We start from the raw sequence: 18,271 nt of genomic DNA on the forward strand, positions 1-18,271 counted from the left end.
GTCTTTTTTGAGGAATAGTGTTTTTTGAAGATTCATGTTTTGAAAGCGGGTGTTGTTTTAAAAACGGGTATTGTTTCGAATTCGGTGAAGAGCACTGGCTTGTTGAAACACGAATGGGATGTCCATGGATGGTGTGTTTTGAAAAACTGCCCATCTTGGCCAATTTCACCTCACCACAAGTGCATCACGACAACCCACTATCCATGAAGCCTTTGAAAAAAATCCAGAATCTTCAAAAATGACAGAATATTCAAAACCGACGGGAATCACGATTCCATAAAACGCCCAGATTACAAAAAACGCCCAGATTCCATAAAAACACCAGGGACGCCCAGCACGCCCAGGACCCAAGAACCTCCACCTGACTCCATCCAATAACAAGCAAAACAAAGAACCCACCTTCTCCACAGCCCCATTCCCAGCCGCCGCCGCTCAGGGTGCTTCGTAAACGCCCGGTGTATTTTTTAATAAACCCGCCTGAACATTCCCGGCAGTGACGGTGCCGTGACAGTGCCGATTTTTCAGAATTTCCAAAACCCCAAAACCACATGGATTCCATTGACGCTCCCTGAAATCACCTGTGCCCTTCAGCCCCTCGACAAGTTTAAGCTTCCCGCTAGAGCAAGGCACAATGCCCAGCGAAGAGTACCCAGAGAGGAAACGCTGATCAGAGCCATTGAGGTCGATCACTGGCAAATCCAGCGCACAATTGCAGCAGGGGAAGTAAACAGAGGCTGGTTCGACAAGCGCAAGCGTGGGTTACGAGGCCCTGTTTTTGTTTGGCGGGGACAGAGGAATTTGGACAATAACCGGCGGCAGGCCGTTTTGGACGGTTTCTGTTTGAAGCGACTGGGGCTTGGATTCGGTTGGAATGGTGGAAACATTCAGGGATACGGTGGGTGGGCGGTTTGGCTTTGTGGATTTAGTGGAATTTGTTTTGGTGGAATCTCTTTTGTTGTTGCTGATTTGTTGCTTCAGATGCCTAGGGTCTGCCTGGGGAGGTTGGACGATGCAGAATCTTCAGGGGAGAACCACGCAAATCCACATCCACACGGCAAATCCGTAGAAGACCTCAAAAACAATAAAGCAATGCATTTGCTGCCGCTGCCTCGGGTGCACTGGACCTGCTTCACCGATACATGCTTTGTCGGAAATCAGCCGTAATGGAGCGAGCTGATCGGCAGGCAGCCTTCTTCACATGAGGCTGCATCGACGATATTCAAGGACTCCATGGAGACGCCGGGGAGCTCGGCGGGCTTCTAGAAGCCTGGTAGGCGAGATTTGCATCTGAGGGGGGAAACGAAGGAATGGGGTGGATGTTATGGAGAATTGGGGCATTTGGGGAGGCATTGGGGGAGGCATTTGGGGAGGCATTTGGGGATTGACTAATTGGGGATTCTGGAGAATTTCATTATATTGCATGACCAGCTGGGGGGGCTCCCAGGCTGCTGATACGATACTGAATCTAAATCTCCACAAGAAACCCCGAAATTTTAGGGATGCTGCAGAACGCAGGCGGTCGGGGCTGAAGCCGGGGCAATGCCGGAGGTGTGGATTTGCTTAAGCAGGTTTATGCTTGTTCTGACTCCCCGGAGCCGTTGTGGAGGCTTGATGACTGCGTTCTGTGGGTGCAACGGCGGTCAAACCAAAGGGTTTTCAATGTCGGGCGACATTGGGCTGCTGTTTGTGGGGTTTGTGGAAATGTAGAATTTTTTGCAAGCCGTTTGACGGACTTTTGCGTGATATAGCGGTGGCTCTGGCGGTGGATGAAGCGGCAGGTGTTTCATGTGGTTTCACAATACGGCGCCAACGGAGCCACCGGCGCCTCGCCTTTTCTAGACTGTTCTAACAGGCGGGAAAGGTGAAGTCAGCAAATTTACAGCGTCCCAAAAACGGGTCATGTTTTGTGATTTTTCAGTTGCTGTCCGAGTGCCATGGCTAAAACCACGATCAAGGGGCGATGTTTCGATTCAAAAAAGGGCCCCCGGAGGGTGAAACACGCCCACCAACAGTTCCCAGAGACGGGTAAAAATTCTATTTCATAGCGTCAATAGCGGATTCGGGTGTTTCAGCGTGAAACCAGGTATTCCCAAAAAGCAGCGTTGGTGGTGGAGCGGTATCACCAGAAAACCGGGCCATCCAGCCCAACTACAAAACGTGAAACCGACCACACCACAAGCTTTTCAATTGGTAACCCGATTAGCGTGGATCGGTGATCGACGGTTTAATACCTTAGCGACGATGATTTGCCGTGGATTAAGTTTCTACAGTTGGTGAAGGCAGACTAAAAGAGGTGGCTAAGTCCGAGAAAGTCCGAGCGATTTTTGGCGACATTTGCAAAACATGCATTCCACCACCAGCATAAATACAAAAAATAAAAACAGGGCGGCCCGACCGTGGGAGACTTTGTCGCCCGCAAGTGAGTTTGAATCGTATGCCTTTTTTGCAGCTTTCCACTCATGTCGCCTCGAGGCCTGCGTTTGGCGACATTAATTTTTTAGCATTGCAAAAGCGGCGTTAGTCCCGCAGTAAGCCCGCTCCTCCAAAGCCCATGTATGGAAAAACGGCTTGTGGAAGTGGCACCTTAACGAAAACGACCGGGCGTCTTTAATAAAGGCATGTGGAGAGGGAAAAGGGGAAGACAAAAATGGGGAAAAAGAGAAGCATGTTGGGATTCCATACGGCCCGCCACAAAAGAAGTAATTTTGGCAAATCCTTCTGCACCGCTAGCCATTGATTGGTGGAGAGGCCACTACGAAAAAAAACGGACTTCATAAATCTGGGGACGTCACACTTTGTAGAGATTTTTGGATCCGTACATCTAGATTCTTGAATTTAGCCCCTGAACGGGGAACAGCTTACATATGGCAAGGTATTGTGGAGTTGCTTCTTTTTTGTTGGAAAAAAGCGCCCACGGTAATGCCCGCGAATTTGCACCCAATAGTTGGAGTGCGGATTTGTGGTGATGTAGGGGTCGTACACGAATTTTAAAAACACCGTTGTGATCAGGAAAAGCCGGAGATTATGGTAGGCTTCTTTTTTTGGTTGGTTTTGGTCGCTGGCGCCGGCGGGACCGGAGATCCTCGGGAGCGCGGGACCCTGGGTGGTAGAGCCGCATGGTCTTGGACGTCAGGCCGTGGTTCGCCACGCCGTTTGCGACGGGCTCGGAGTGTCACGGGGATCTTGACGAAAATCCGAAATGTGTGGGAAAGTTGGTTTTTTCGAGAAATTAACATACTACGGTGGAAATTGACATTCTAGAAGCTCCCGCTTCCTCGGCTCACGCTGGCTGTAGGTCTGTGTGTGAGGCGTGGGGTGCTAAATAATATTTCGGTGGTTTGTTATGCCTGCGTGGATAAGGTGACGCGGTTGCGAGCGCGCGGCCCACCACGCAGGCTGCGACAGGAGCGTTCCACCGTTATTTTTTTTGACGTGCTGCACGCCTCCGGCTTGAGGAGCGTCCGGCTGCGCAGCCGAAACGCAGCTCTGGGTGATTTCCGGTCATCCGCGGAGACTCACTATGGCCATGCTGCCAGCTTCCAGGCACTATGGCGCCTGCGTACAACCCTTGCCGATCGTTCTCGAGCCTCCAGTATGCGATGCACGCTGCGTGCTGCAGACGCAGACGCAGGCAGGTTGCGAGTCGCATGCACTACCTGCATAATGCCTGTCTCTCAATTTTTTTTTTTTTTTTTTTTTTTTGGCCTGCTTTCGCTTTCCCACCTCACCAACCCTGCTCTCAAGCCTCACCCCCCGGGACACCACCAGAATTATCCCTCCCCCAGCAGCGCCTGACGCACGCTGCATGCGGCTGCAACGCACCTCGCACATCAACTCTCACCGACTCGTGCCCCTCATGCGTCTGCAACCACCAAAACCCCAACTATATATACATGCCCTCACCCCCCGGCCTAGCAGAAAATCAACGTACCCTTTATTTTCAACCCTTTTTCCTTCTAATCCTCACTCCCCAAATAAAGGCCAACTGGGCATGCCTCATCACTGATCGTCACCCCGTCCCAATTCCTCCAACCTTCCTACCCAGACTTCCCCCCACACACAAGATTCCACTATACTGCTCCCGCAAACATATGCCCACGGGCACGGCCAGGCCCAGCCCCAGGCTACTGGAGAAGGGTTCCAAAACAACACATATATGGAACCGCTCCTCGACGAAATGCCCTATCCCAATCGCCTGGGGCATGACCGCCCGGCCGTCTACCAAAACTACCGTAACCCGGACTCGTCTTCTCACAGCTTGAATCCGACGCTAAACAGCCAGGTGGCGGATCTGGGGCCTTCTCAGTTGCATCCGGGCAATTTGCCCCATATGGCGCCCGGCGTGCTCCACAATGCGCCGCCTGGCAGTCTTGAAGGCCTGCTGACGCCGACCCTGGCGCCCAATTCAAACAATAACATGCCCAATGCCTTGGGCCAATCCAGCATGGGTGGTGCTGCCGACATGGCCAGCGTGCCCAACAACAGCAATAACTCGGCGGCTGCCAACAACTCATCGGCACAAAACAACAACAACAATACGGCGTCGCTCCACAACACAACCAACCCGCCCAGCGTGACGGGCGCTTCCTCGCATGCTCCTCCGTCGAGCTCCTCCAGCGGCCTCAATAGCTCCAATAGCATGCCGCTACCGGCAAACCCAACCAACCCCATGAGTCTCCAGAGCCTCCCGGGCCCTGTTCCTGGCGCACTTCCCAACCCCAATGTGCCCCAGATGGGCTACTACGAAGAAGGCGCTTTTCCCGCTGTCTACGAGCCCCAGCCGCTCTACAGACCGTACGAGTACTACCACAACGGGCCGCAGGCGGCCGGCTCTTCGTCTGTTTCGGGGCCTCTGCTGTTTCACAATTCGTCGCTGGTGCTTCTGGCGACGCTGCAGCCTTCGTCCAATTCGTCATACATCAAGAACGAAATGTACATGCCTCAGAGTTACCAGGGCCAGCAGCTGCCGGGCTACAATTACCAGCAGTACCCGTACCGCCAGAGCTCGTCCTTCAGTGGCTACTCCAACACGGCGCCGCCGCCTGAAACGGGCCGCAACCGCTGTCCCGTGTGCCACAAGGTGTTCAAGAGGCCGTCGTCGTTGCAGATACACTTTTACATACACACGGGCGTGAAAATGTTCAAATGCGAGTGGGAGGGCTGTGGCCGGATGTTCAATGTCAAGTCGAACATGAAGCGCCACTACCGCTTGCACTTGAAGCGGGAGGAGGAGAAGCGTCTAGCTGAACAGTAGCTGGGCGTGGCCCCCCTTCCTCATCTTAATTCTACACTAGCCAAATCATAACGTGAGTCTACACCTTCCCCGGTTGCAAGATTCTCTTTCTGCATTGTTGTTATTTATCGTACGATAGAGCCCACCTCCACCTTTTGGGCCCGCCCTAATTGCTAATCTGGCTTGCCGACATTCCATGCTGCCCATGGCTTTAATTCCCCCAGTGTCATGGATCATTCACAAGAGCCGTTGCCCAGCTCCTAACAAACACAGCTGGCTTTGGGGCCTCTACCTAACGAACAATCAAACCGCCGCATGCGTGCCTCTTATTGCCGAAACTGCAATGCCATGCTGCTTACAAAGACATTCTTCAGACAACCACACGGGTATTGTCTTTTCAGGCGCCAGCGCTTTGGTGAGGTGCATTCCTAGCTGATCGTTGTGGTGGCAGGTGCATTGGACCGTGGGCTAGCGGCTGAGTCGATAAAGGAATGCCTGCTTGGTGTGAATGCTCCTGGAAAAGCGCAATATTGTGTTTTGTGCTTATCAATGGTGGCTACGATCGGAGCCTCCAAAGTGCTAACGCTCTTCAAGGCGGGCCTGGCGAAGTTTCGATTAGCTCTTTGTGCTTTGTGCCATAGTGGCTGAGGCAGCGTGATCGCTTGTAACCGTCCACCCTGTCGGGCCCTGTCGGCCCAGTTTCTGCCCCACCTTTGGAAGCACCACAGCAGCACTTGTCAACATAAGCGATGCTCCGGAAGTGTCGTAAGATGGAAGTGGGTAGGCCTAGGCTGAGGGCCCCAATGTCATAATTGTTCCTGTTTGCCCAGCAGCCCACATTGGTGCCTGGCTAGACGAGGCATGGTGGTTTACGTGCTGCTTTGGGTTGTTTTTGGAAAAAAAAAACGCATATAGAAGACAATGTGAGCCGCCAACATTGGGATCGTCGCCTGGCATAGAGGTCCCGGAAAAAGGCGGTTCAGCAAATAAACAAAGGTGTCATGGAATTGGACAAAAGAAGTAGATGGTGGAAAGGAAAAAATAACATTTGTTGATGGGCTTCCTGGCATTAGAGCTCATTGAGAAGATGAGGTGCATTTTCTTGTCCATACAATCCGACTTTGATGATTCCGACAGTGTGAAGGTTATTGATGCTGGCTTAGCTTCCCGGGCTCAAGCTTTTTCGTTTTCTTGGATCATTTGGTGAAAAAGAATTTAGGTTATCTGAAGTTTGTTTAAGAGCGAGGATGAAAAAGAAGAAAATGAAAACAAAAACGCTGTTAGCGCCGAAGGTTAAACGAGGCCAGGGCAGGGCAAAACAGCCTTTTTTTAATTGACTGCTGAAACAAAGGAGTTTTGTGATTTTGGCCTGTGAAAGAGACTCTAATGGAAAACTGTGCCATGGATTGTTTACTTTAGGGCACAAGACTAAAAGCGTATTTTTGCTGAGCCATTTTGTTGCCATTAAACGGCGCAATTTCGTATCGTGACTGGGAATTATCCTTTCCATTTGGATTATCGAATGATTGGTCATACATGTAAAAAAGGTTATAAGAAAGGGACATTTGGGGTTTTGGTGAATTGCGGAAAATGTGAGGCTGTCGAAAGGGCTTCCCTTCGTCCAGAGTCACGACTTTGTAGAAAAATAAAAAGCAAAGAAAACCCAGAAAAGAAGCTTCCACGCTTCTGCTGGAGGTGATTCGATTCGACAGAGGCTTGGCTGGAGGTAATTATTCGTGGGATTTACAGAAAAATTGCTTGGAGAAGTTGTTTTTGCAAATGTAACATGAGCCATCTGGGTGACCGGAGGCGGTTGAGGCCGGAAGTGAAGCCAATTCGAGGGCAGGCGGTCGGTTCTGAAGAGGGGCACGCCGATGCACGGTGCGTCAGGGCGCAGGCGGGTGAGGCAGAGGGTCTCCTGGCGCAGGTTGGCAGACTGCGATGTGCGTGCGGCGTGCACCCCATACCTGCGATGCGCTGTTGGGCGCACATCTTGACGCACGTCTGGGATGCAAGATGTGGGTTGTGTGCAGGCAGCAGAAATTGTTCTTTGAAGCAGCGAACACGGCCCTGACGAGAAATCCGCATTGGGCTAAACGTGCAGCCTCGTAAAAAACCAAAAAGAGCATTGCTCTTCAGCAATAGAAGCTTCTGTGGGGCAGAAAAAGAAAGAACCCCCTTCCATTTGCAACCTCTTCAGCCATTAAGACCCTTTCACGCCTAGCGGCTATTATAAAGCACGGTCGCTCGGAGATCACTTTTCCTCTCCCCGAGTGCCTCCCAGCGGTTTATTATTTAGCCTCTGGCACCTCCAGGCGATCTGCCGTGGGAATGTAGCCCAAAACGGGTATAACCCCGAGTCCCTTGGCGTTATGACCGCTGGTGTTTCTGGTTTCATGGAAGCACGGTTGGAGAGTCAGAACCGCAACACATTTTTACGGTAGAGAATGAAGAAAAATGTGATTTTCGTTTAGGCTTCGAGATTTGCAAACAAGAGGGTCTAGACGAGGAGGATCAGGCGTGCTAGGGTGAGGTGTGTCGATCGTCGTAGGGGCAGTTTTTTTTCGTTTATTGTAGTTGTTGTGGGTTCCCCGTTGTGGATTTCGCTTTGTGGTTTTTTCGAAATTGCTTTATGAGTTTTGCTTTCCTGTAATTTTGAATGGGGATCCTGTGATTGGGACGATTTTGTGGCTGTGGGGTGGATTTAATAAAATGGGTGGAAGAGTGGGTGAGTTTGAAATTGGGATTTGGGAGCAGCAGGGCCGAATATCAACGTTTTTGATTTGCTTTGCGTGAGGTTGGTTGAGTTTTGTGATGGCGGGCTGTTTAGTGGATGAAGGGCTGTTTTGAAGATGTGGTTTGGAGGTTAGGAATTTTGGGGTTCTCTTGAATTCACGAAAAGCGGGTTTCACCATGTCAAATTTTTTTTGAAGCGATGGTGGGAAACATGGAAGGCTATGGATGGTTTTTGGGCTCCAAAAAGCTTTATAGTGCCACTTTGTTGTTTGAAGAATAAAAAAACGATGCCTTTTCACCACACGTTTTCAACCAGCAATCATATGAAGAGCCCTAGGAGCCCAATTCCACCTCCCAACGGCCCCACGGCCCAATGTCCCGAACCCGCCGATGCAGCAAGCCATGAAGCAATTGCATTTGGTGGAATTTCTACAATTCAAAAAAAAAAATACGACTAATCCATCCATCAAAACCACCACCAAGTCACCCACCAAAACCAACTATTACCTTAATACTTGTCCCACTGCCGCCCCAACAAAGCACCCCCAAAACCGTCCTGCAATACGACGCCAGCTCTAAAAACCCCAGAAAATAGAAGGATCCAATTCCAGCGATCCACACCGATCGGACCCACTGCTTCACCTGGTTGCTCTAATCCATGCCATGCAGCCCCACCGATGTAAGCGGAGCTGCTTACCAAATGGCAAGTTGCGTTTTGGTGACAGACTCTTGAAATAAGAAAATTGTATGGAATGCTGCTTCATGCTGCTATGCTGCTTCATCATATGCTTCACCTCCATCGACTCAATCGTCTCGATCAAAGCAATCTAAAAGTTCTCCAAATCACCACCCACTGCACCTTCATCAAGCTTGCCTGATCACCTTTGCATTAGGGCGCCTTGGATGGTTCTGCGGCGTGTGTCGAAACCAGGCATAAGTCGAAAATACTGCAAGCCAAGGCCATGTTACGAAACACACCGCACGAAATGGCATGCAAATTATCTGGCAAACAATTAATATTTTTTTTTTTTTTTTGGCGCCCCGAGCAAGTTTAGGGTATTTTGCCACGGCAGGGTCCGATCGGCGTTTGCGTTATCGTTCCGGATAATATGCCTCGGAAAAAGCTCAGCAGAGGGCCGCCGGAGGTTGACGTCCAGGAGTACGAAGCTGGTGATGCTGGGGCTAAATGCAACGTTGCATTTTGGTTTTTTTTTTTTTTTTTTGCAATGTCTATTAAAAACGCTTCACTGTTTGCGTCTCCATGGTGGCTGAAGCTTCCACCGCTTCCAGGCTTCTAGAAGCTGCGGAGAACCCCAGCGGAACCCCGGTCATACGGAGCAACTTCAAAAGGTGGCTTCAATCGTACGTTTTTCTTTGGCCTACTTGCCCCGGATTACCGTTTTTGGTTTCTCGCCTCGAGGCGGGGCCAAGACATGAACCACAGTCGCCATGTGGTGTTGCGAGGTGTTTTCTTGATAATAATGGAGCTGGCGGTTTGGTCTTTTGGGAAGTGGTGCTGCGTTGGTTCTACAATTTGTTGATTTTAGTAAAGTCCAAAAAAGGCCTCTTTCAAATCCCGTAAGTGGTCCCCCTTATGTAAGCGACCGGTGGTGGGGTCTGCCACTGGTGAGGCTGGTGATGCCTGTGATGCCGTTCCCAAAAGGGTAACCCGAGATCCAGCTCCAGGGCTCGATATTATCAAAGTCACGCCTCTCGAGGCTTGTGCCGATTGTGTATATGCTTCGGTGCACAGTGGTGAGACATGGAAGCCACAGATAATGTGGTGCTACGGAATATTATCGGTGCAATGTCGTCCCTTCTTTACTGTATTATTAAAGCTGTTTATGACTAGGCCGGCCTCCCCTCGTATTACCCTCTCTAGAGGGCATGCACGCTGCAGTCGAGAGAAGTCCGTTATTTAATGTATCAGCAGTGATGCTACAGGCTCGGTAGACGAGCTCGTGCAGAGAACATTTCATGTTGGCCATGCGCCCTGGTCCCACCGGACGCAGTATGATGATTGTTTTTGCAGCCACGCACCATCCTGGAATCCCACTACACAAATAATATATCGTGTTGCGCAGCGCCGCCGCACCTGCTACCACATCGCCATAACAAAATATTACTGCCATGCTTGCAGACCCCATGCACAGGCGGCACCGAGGACATCCGCTTTCTCCTGCCCTGCGCATGCCGGATAACCGGATCTGTACTGCTGCTGGTCTACGTACTGCATACAGCACGGGCCCTCCCGATGCCTTTTCTTCGGCCTACCCTAGCAAGCCTTTCAACCTGAAACAAGCATAATAGGGTCCTCAGCCCACGACGCCGCAGACCGGCCTACAAAGGATACACACCTCGCACCAAGGTTAAGACATCCGTACACCAGGCTCACTCTCTCAACTCTCTCAACTCTCACTCTCAGAGCTTTTCAAGATTTCTCGATTTTCCTGCATACACGTCCTGACCAACCATAGCGCTCACAAAAAAATCATAAACCCTCCTACTCAAGCAAATATCCTGAAATGGCTGCCCACAACCTCGCCAAATTCATCCGTCACGCTGCCGTGAGCAAGCCTCACGTGAAGCCCGAGCAGTACTGGGGCGCCAAGATCTTGGGCGCCACCATGTGGTTCTGGATCTTCTACAGAGTCAAGAACGACTTCATCGAGGGCTCCCACTAATTCTGCATTGTACCATACGAATAAACGAGAAAAGAGAAAACCCGATGTAGCGGGAGGTTTTGGTTGGTGATTTGTTGATTTGTTGATTTGATATTTTGAGTTATCGCTTTGGGTTGTCTATGAGTGTGCATCGATTCAATGCAAGAGTACCCATATTCCAGTGGTATTGAGCAGTGTGTTGAAAATGATAAATTTTCATTATTTTCCCCATCGCTCCACTGTCCCATCGCCTCATCCATCAACCCGAATCTTCCAACCCAGCTACCTCCACCATATACTCTCTCCTACACCTCCGTCATATACTATCTCTTCTATATACTTTCAACTAGTTTCCGTTGCGGCCGCTTGGGTCCTCGCAGCTTGTCCATTTCCGTGTTTCCGAATCCCTTTTTCAATTCCACTCACGTCTTCTGCTCCCCTCGACTCTCACCTAAACCTGTGGATACCTTCCACGGCGCCGGGTGACCTTGGTTTTGCTGCGGCTCTTGAAATCCTTATAGGTGCTGTTCAAAAGGTCCTTGGTCTGCCTAAGCGCATCGTCGTCCTCTTCCTCGTACTCCTCTCTCTGGAAATTGAAGCCTGAACTGTTGCAGTGCTCCAAGGCAAGATTGCCGTTTTTCTTGAGACGAAAAATCACAAGATTGTAGTCCACCTCGTCGTCGTCGTCGTCCTTGATTATGTAGTCGCAGAGATTGAAATGCCACAAGTTGTAGTACGCTGCAAAGTACATGTCGTTGACCTTTTTGAGTGTCTGCTTGCTCATATCAATATCGTCCTCATCCTCGTCCTCGTCATACAACGTGAGACGAACGATTTTCTCTGTAGAGTCGCTTATCGTTATAGGAATCTTGTCAAACACCGATAATCCAAGCTCGACCAATTTCTGGAGATCTGGATGTGACCGTTCAAGCACCCGTGCAACGTCGTCCTTGATTATCACCCAGAGCTCACCCAAAATCATCCGTAGACGGGAAAACTTCAGCCTGTAATTTTCAATGTACCCAGCCAGACCGCCCATGGAATCCACAAAACTCATGCCGTTGCCGGAAACAGGGTACCTGAAATGGAGACCCTGCGATATCGTGTAGTCAGCTCCGGTCATAATCGCCACATGTTCCAAAAGCGGGTTCTTCATCACGGGCGAATGGGACACAAACACGTTGATGGCCTTTTCCTCCAAACGGTCCATGTGCACAAACAACTGGGCCACCTGAGCCAAGGTAATCCACAAATCACCAACTTTCCCCGCCACAGAACTAAGTCCAAGCTTGCCGTTGTCAAAAAGACTGTGCACCTTCAAGTTTCCGCCGAGTCCGTAGAGCCGGATGGGCGGTTTATCGGGAGATTCCAAGAGGTAGCTGTGGTTATGGTCGATGATATTCAAGTTTGGGATCCGCAAAGAGCCGTCCACGAACTTCTCCACCAAGTACGGATCGTCAAGAGGACCAATTGTGGTGTATAAAGGACACGGAAGGCGTTTTTGTCCCGCCAAGTACTCGTCCATATGGACCAACGGCGCATCCAGAAGAAGCTTCAGCTTGAATTCCGCCAAAACCAGGTTTGCCGTGCCCAAATCCTGGGCGTTGTTGATTGTCAGCAAGTCGTTTAGCTCTGCCACGACATTTTTCGGCAAAAGCTCCAGAAACGCCACGATCTGCTTGAGGTAGTTCACGTCAGAAGCCTGTTCAACGGTGCTGGAGTTCCATAGACCGATGTTGCCTGTGTGCACCACGGCCTCGACGTTCGGATGAGCGGAAACGATTTCTTCAAGAGCGTCCCAGTTGCCCTGGAGGTCACTCACCGCTAGAATCCGCATGGTGGTTGCAAAATATGAGTGGTTGCAAATCGGCTATAGTGGTTATCAAGTGCGACCGTAGCGGTAGTGGCAGCACGTGATGCGAGGTCCAGAATCGGGTGTTCGATCGTGGAATGGTCGACAGGTGGGGGGTGTTGGAAGGTGAAAATGATGATTTGTTACTTTTAGGAGATGAAGATAGTGGTGGGTGTGCTGTTGTTTGAGTGGTGGTGGAAAGTCGGTGTGCATCGATGCTGTGATTGGCTGGATATGGAAGATGGTGATCTAGTGATTTTCATTTATACTTTAGAGATAAAAGATTGGTTAGTTTTCAGTAATTTGGAGGGGAAGCTGGAGTTTGGGTGGTGGATGGCTTGTACTGCGTTGTGGTTGAGGAGTGATCATTGGACATGCTGTTATAGGTACAGGCTCAGATTCTGGGGTAGCTATAAGTAAATGGCATTTGACGACAACAAATGGAAGCTTTTCTTGTTTTTCATATTTTTTTACGATTCTAGAAAATAAGCAGCTGTCTGTTTTGGTTCTTGTGCCTTGGTGGAAGCAAGAATGGTAGGTGTAGACTACTATCATTCAACTGGTGCTACAAACTACCCCTCTTCAATTAAACTACTAATTTTCTCTGTAGTGGAACTCCCATTACAGCTAAATTATACAGCACCTTCCATTTGTGGAGTTCCGTTAAAATCGGACTTTTGCAACCACTGGTGCGGCGTCCTCGAGCACCACCCGATAAATCTCCCTACACCCCTTCAATTTTTCCAAAATCCACCCTGTAGCCTTCCCCACCCCTTAAAAAGCTTTATGGACATCATTTTCCTTCTCACTCAACGCCTTCTCTTTTTTGCGCCGATATTCCCATTTTGACACATTTCGGTGCGTCTGTGCGGATCCACCAATTTATTACCAAATTCACCAAACTACAAAACAGACAACTGAAAAAAATCATTTTCATCCAAACAAAAAGACACTTTCCCTAGGCAACCCGGAAAAAGAAACGGCACCTTCCACACGGTCTCATTCATGCCTCCTCGCTACTGTGAGTGAAGCCTTTCCCTCTAAGCCTCACTAGCCGCCATGCCGCAACAATGGCAGAATCCCATATTTAAACTCCACCAGAATCACCGTTTGAAAATTCTTCAAAACAGTCAATTTTCCAAAATCACCATTTCCATAGTCCCACCTCCGAACACGGTTTTCCTATATACATGGCCGTCCGTCCCCTGAGTAGCCGTGCGAGGAAATCCCCCAATTTGTCCCCACCACAATCCCAAAAAACCCCAAAAAACAAGCCATCCCCCAATTGAGCCAACCACTGACTATTCTGAAAATTTCATGCCAAAAAACCCGGCTCCCCCCGTCCCTCCCTCCCACAATAAATGTCACTCCTACATATAGCCCGCTGTGCCGGCTTCCATGCCTTATCATCACCAACTACTCTTCAACAAACCAGCCGTTCTTCCCGAAAAACAGGCGTGCCTGCCCAACATCCACCCCCTTATCTCCGGATCATGCGTGACCCGCCCGAACGGCTTCGAAAAGCCGTCATTGACGGGAACTTGCCCATCACCAAAAGGCTCCTAGCCAGGTTCCCGGAGCTCTGGCTCAATACCGATCCAGAGAACAATGGCTGGTGCAATTTGCATTATGCCTCCTTCAGGGGCAACTACCTCGTGTGCTTCCACCTCATGCTGTTGAAGAAGAGAGCGTTTTTGGATAACCTGGACTCCGACATGGTCACTTTTGATAACTTGACCGTGCTCCACATGCCCGTGTTCCACCACCACCTGCAAACGCTACACTACCTTTTGCAGGAGTTTTCCGGCCACCCGTGGATCAACCATAAAGGCGGCGAATTGGGCCGAACCCCTCTACATTACTGCTGTGTTCATTCTTTCACCGACGGACTTAAGTTGCTACTTGAGTTTGGCGCAGACTGGAAGATGCTGGACCACAACGGCGACACGTGTCTACATTTGTGCTTTTCCTACGGCGACGCGTCCGGCTTGCGGGAATTGGTCAAGTGCATTGTGGGCAAGTGCTATAGAACGCTTCAGGCCGCGGTAGGTCAGCCTCAGTTTTCCGGCAAGGAGGCCGTTTTGGCGGAATTGGAGGAATTCGAGGCCATCAAGAACAAACACGGCTTCAAGGCCATTGACTATGCTGCGTCGTTTGAGCTCCAGGTCCAGTATAAGGAGTCTCGCTTGGCCTGGGTGGAATCTGCCTTAGAGGAGGAACAGATGATTCTGAAGCTGACGCTGGACAATTGGGACTCCGTTTTGGCCTTTGCGCCTTCGGAAAGCGGACGTAACGATATGGTTTCGCTCCAGCCCTCTACACAATCGCTGGCATCGTCCCTAACAGCTCCAGACTCAACCTCCATATCTGGATCCACCACAAAGCCGTCCGCTCTGCCTGAGAAAAGCGACGAAGGCTTGGTCAGACAAGCGAGAATGCACCTGGCGTCCGTGGGAAACGATGCGTCGTTTTCTCCGCTGGATAAGCTCAATTCTCGCCGCAGATCCAACACAGCGTCTGTTCATGGCTACAAGCCTCCACCGCTTCCGATCTCCATCAACACCAACGCCGCGTCCAAGCCCGTCAAGATGTCGAGTCCCGTGACGCCGTTGCTGATCGATTTCCCGAAAACGCCGTCGTTGAAATCGGTCACCATCTCTCCATCTGTTCGTGGCTCAAAGAGACGCACCAGCATCAACAGCATGTCCACCGGGACGCCCGAGGTGGTTCGGGAATTTTCTCCCGAGCCGCAAATCACCGAAAACAACCATTTCCCTACGGCACAAGCACCGGCTCCTGAAGCTAGTCTGCCTGTTCCAGTCACCGCTATACCGTCGGTTCCATCGCAACATTCACTCGACCGCTCAGCAGTCCAGCGTTCCATCAGCCTGGGGTCCACACAAAACGCCCCGATCCAAGAAAAAAGCATCCTGAACGCCGACAGAAGACGGTCCATGTCGTCGATTCACTCTCCACCGATCCGCTCTTCGTCGTTCCATTTCCTGCCTCTCGGCATATCTCGACGTCGTAGTATTACCAGCGCTGGGTCGAACGGAGCCGTGGAAAATGCCGATCCGCTGAGACTGTCGTCGCCGTTGAGTCTTGAAACCTCTCGTTTCAGCACCAGACGAAGCTCACTTCGAAGAAACATCTCCACGCCTTCTGTGATCCACTCGCTGGCACTTGGAATGTCGACCTCCAACGGAAGCCTGGAAACGCTACCAGCACGTCCGGAAAGACTCTTTCGCCATGCCAATGCTTCAGACTCCATGATCCGTTCCAGACCAACATCGCCGTTGGAGCTGACGGAGGAGTTCAACAACCTGATGGATACAATCAAACTTGGACTCCAGCGGTCCCACGACGCCGTGCCCGAGGACCAGGTGGTTCACTCGTTTGTGGCTACCATACCTCGAGATAAGGTGAGACGAAGTGAAACGACTTCGCCAATCAAAGATCGCCGTTCGGACAGCCGGACGTCGACCATGTCTTCGCTGAGCTCCGTGCACACGCAGCGGGACCTCAACAGCATCAAACTCACGCGGGTTCGTGACGATTGACGACCTTGCATCTATAGTCATCGCAGTTGGTAATCAGCTGCCAGCAATACATTTGTGATCTGCCGGGGTCTGTAGAGGGAGAGGAAGTAGGTTTATTTGGTTGTGTACTGAATAATCCATTAAACAAAACAAAAAAACTGAACTATGTCATGGTGATTTAATTTGTTGGAGCTTAGGTCTCATGGTTCATGCTGAATTAGTAGTACAATGTGGTGAAGACCTCATTGTCTCTCGTGGACGCAGCTGGAATTTATTCGAGGAACTGGTGATTGTAATTATTGATGAGGCTCTTCATTGTATCTTACATCTCAGCGAGATAAAACCAGCCTATCGCTATAACGATAGTACAGAGAGCGTTGTTCGTAGTACAATGTGGTGAAGACGATTAGGTTGACTTGGTAGTTTGTTTAAGGAAGCAATTTCAACAAGATGCCATTACATCAATTCTATATACTCAATTCTCAAATTCATGTTCATAGAATTATGCCGTTGCTACTGGTATTGGAGTATCTGATAGCTTTCCGCATTGGGCTCGGAAGTAGATCTGAAACACCGGGCAACGTGAAACACACCAACAACTCTCAAGTAATCTTCAATTTTCAGACACATTTAATAAACCGACTATCTGAATAAATCCAATAAATTTTAAAATTTGCATTAATCACCGACCCAATTATTGACCCACCCTCCCCTCCGTGAGGATGGCTGCAAAAAGGTGCGCTGAAATTGTCCCCCTTGATACCACCTTCTTTACCCAAAAATGATCGAATCACTTCCGTCAAAAACAGTTGAATTCCCAATTCCACTGAAGAAAAACCAACAAGCCAATCTCCTATGGGCCGTTATTGCACTCACAGAAATCGCCAAAACAGACCAGACTCGATACGTGGATTTCTGGCACTTCCTTTCAAAAAAGCAGAAGCATCAACTAAACGAAGCTGCCTTTCGTGAAACCCAAAGAATCCTCCAATGCACCTCCCTTTGGTTCCAGTCGTCATACTTTCGTTTCAGGTACCAGCGGAATCCCATTCCTCGAAGTGTCTATAGAGGCTACTTCAGTATCGAGATGAAACCCAGGATCGGAATCAACGTGTTGCTCAAGGAGATGGATTTGGTGAAGATGGAGGAATCCACGAAAAACACGCTCTTCAAAGTCAAGATGCTGAACTTTGGCAGCGACCTGATCACACTCAAACCCACCAAGCAGTGCTATGTCGAAGCTTACCGAGAGATTCTTCCCCTTTTCGACAATACGTTGCATTGCACAAGCAAGGGCAACATCGCCATCAACGTCATCAAGGAGCCCGTGCCTGTGCTTCTCTTCTTGCGTACCCCTTTGGATCCCAAATCGACCATCAAACTGCTTCTCACGATCCACGACGAGTTTGAGTACGAGACGAGAAAACCACAGGAGTATTTTGTGCTTGTGCTTTTCAGATCCAACAAAAGACCCAAACCGTATTGCACTAAACGGTCGACGCTCTGCTACTTGACACCGCCTTTGCAGGACCATAGAGAGCCCAATGTGTATTATCCCGAAAAGAAGCCCAAGCCGGTGGTGCAAAAGGCAGAGGACAAGAAGGAAACCGAGGAGAATGTAAATGATGATTTAGCCGAGAAGGAGGCAGCACCTCCTGAAAGCGCTGGAGAGGATAAGTTCTACGAGGCCGAGGATTCCACTGAAGAGCCAGAAAGAGCAGTTGTGGAGCAAAGGCGGGAAGATTTAGTTCAGACTGCACCACCACCGCCTCCCGTAGCTGCTGAACCCAGCTTCCTTCGAAGTGCACTTGACTTGTTTCGACGCAATCTTCCATCGCAAGCTCCTCCGAGTTTGATTGCAAACGGCATCCCCGATAGGATTCCACCAATGCCAACGAGAACCCTCAAAAGGTACAAGAAGCAGCTCCTCAAGGTGAAGCAAAAAGGGTCAAAGTGATGGGTATAGGGCTTGCACTGAGGTTTGGTTTACGTGATGGTGGCTGATATCCTCGAGGGGCAGCGGCGATACGGATTTTTGAAGCTCTGTCGAAAAGCAAAAAAAAAAAATAAAAAGAAAAGTAAGCTTGTTTCCATGGTCTTTCATAGGTCTTGTTGGGGCTTAATCAGGATAGCGTCGTATGGTGTACCAGAATGAACGGACGACAGGAAAACAGAGAACGGACAGCGGTAATCTGGATCGAGTTTTAAGAACATTAAAAGAAAACCAACAACCGACCACTGAATTCAA

General features: G+C 50.0%; 4 protein-coding genes across 4 annotated transcripts; 3 read left to right on the forward strand and 1 right to left on the reverse strand.

The window, feature by feature from the left end:
• Nucleotides 1-4,156: 4,156 nt before the first annotated feature.
• C7M61_003536 (uncharacterized protein) lies at nucleotides 4,157-10,653 on the forward strand (the record flags this gene model as incomplete). Its single annotated transcript, XM_024858873.1, has 2 exons — nucleotides 4,157-5,250; nucleotides 10,482-10,653. The coding sequence occupies 2 exons, from the start codon at nucleotides 4,157-4,159 to the stop codon at nucleotides 10,651-10,653; spliced, it is 1,266 nt and encodes a 421-aa protein (XP_024712960.1).
• A 430-nt stretch (nucleotides 10,654-11,083) lies between these two features.
• C7M61_003537 (uncharacterized protein) lies at nucleotides 11,084-12,469 on the reverse strand (the record flags this gene model as incomplete). The annotated part of the gene is made up of 1 exon (XM_024858874.1): nucleotides 11,084-12,469. The coding sequence occupies one exon, from the start codon at nucleotides 12,467-12,469 to the stop codon at nucleotides 11,084-11,086; it is 1,386 nt and encodes a 461-aa protein (XP_024712961.1).
• Nucleotides 12,470-13,977: 1,508 nt separating this feature from the next.
• C7M61_003538 (uncharacterized protein) lies at nucleotides 13,978-16,044 on the forward strand (the record flags this gene model as incomplete). Its single annotated transcript, XM_024858875.1, has 1 exon — nucleotides 13,978-16,044. The coding sequence occupies one exon, from the start codon at nucleotides 13,978-13,980 to the stop codon at nucleotides 16,042-16,044; it is 2,067 nt and encodes a 688-aa protein (XP_024712962.1).
• Nucleotides 16,045-16,804: 760 nt separating this feature from the next.
• C7M61_003539 (uncharacterized protein) lies at nucleotides 16,805-17,980 on the forward strand (the record flags this gene model as incomplete). Its single annotated transcript, XM_024858876.1, has 1 exon — nucleotides 16,805-17,980. One exon carries the CDS (start codon nucleotides 16,805-16,807, stop codon nucleotides 17,978-17,980), a length of 1,176 nt encoding a protein of 391 aa, XP_024712963.1.
• Between the last annotated feature and the right edge of the window lie 291 nt (nucleotides 17,981-18,271).

Source organism: Candidozyma pseudohaemuli, assembly GCF_003013735.1.
Source record: "Candidozyma pseudohaemuli strain B12108 chromosome Unknown scaffold00009, whole genome shotgun sequence".
Lineage (NCBI taxonomy): Eukaryota > Fungi > Ascomycota > Pichiomycetes > Serinales > Metschnikowiaceae > Candidozyma > Candidozyma pseudohaemuli.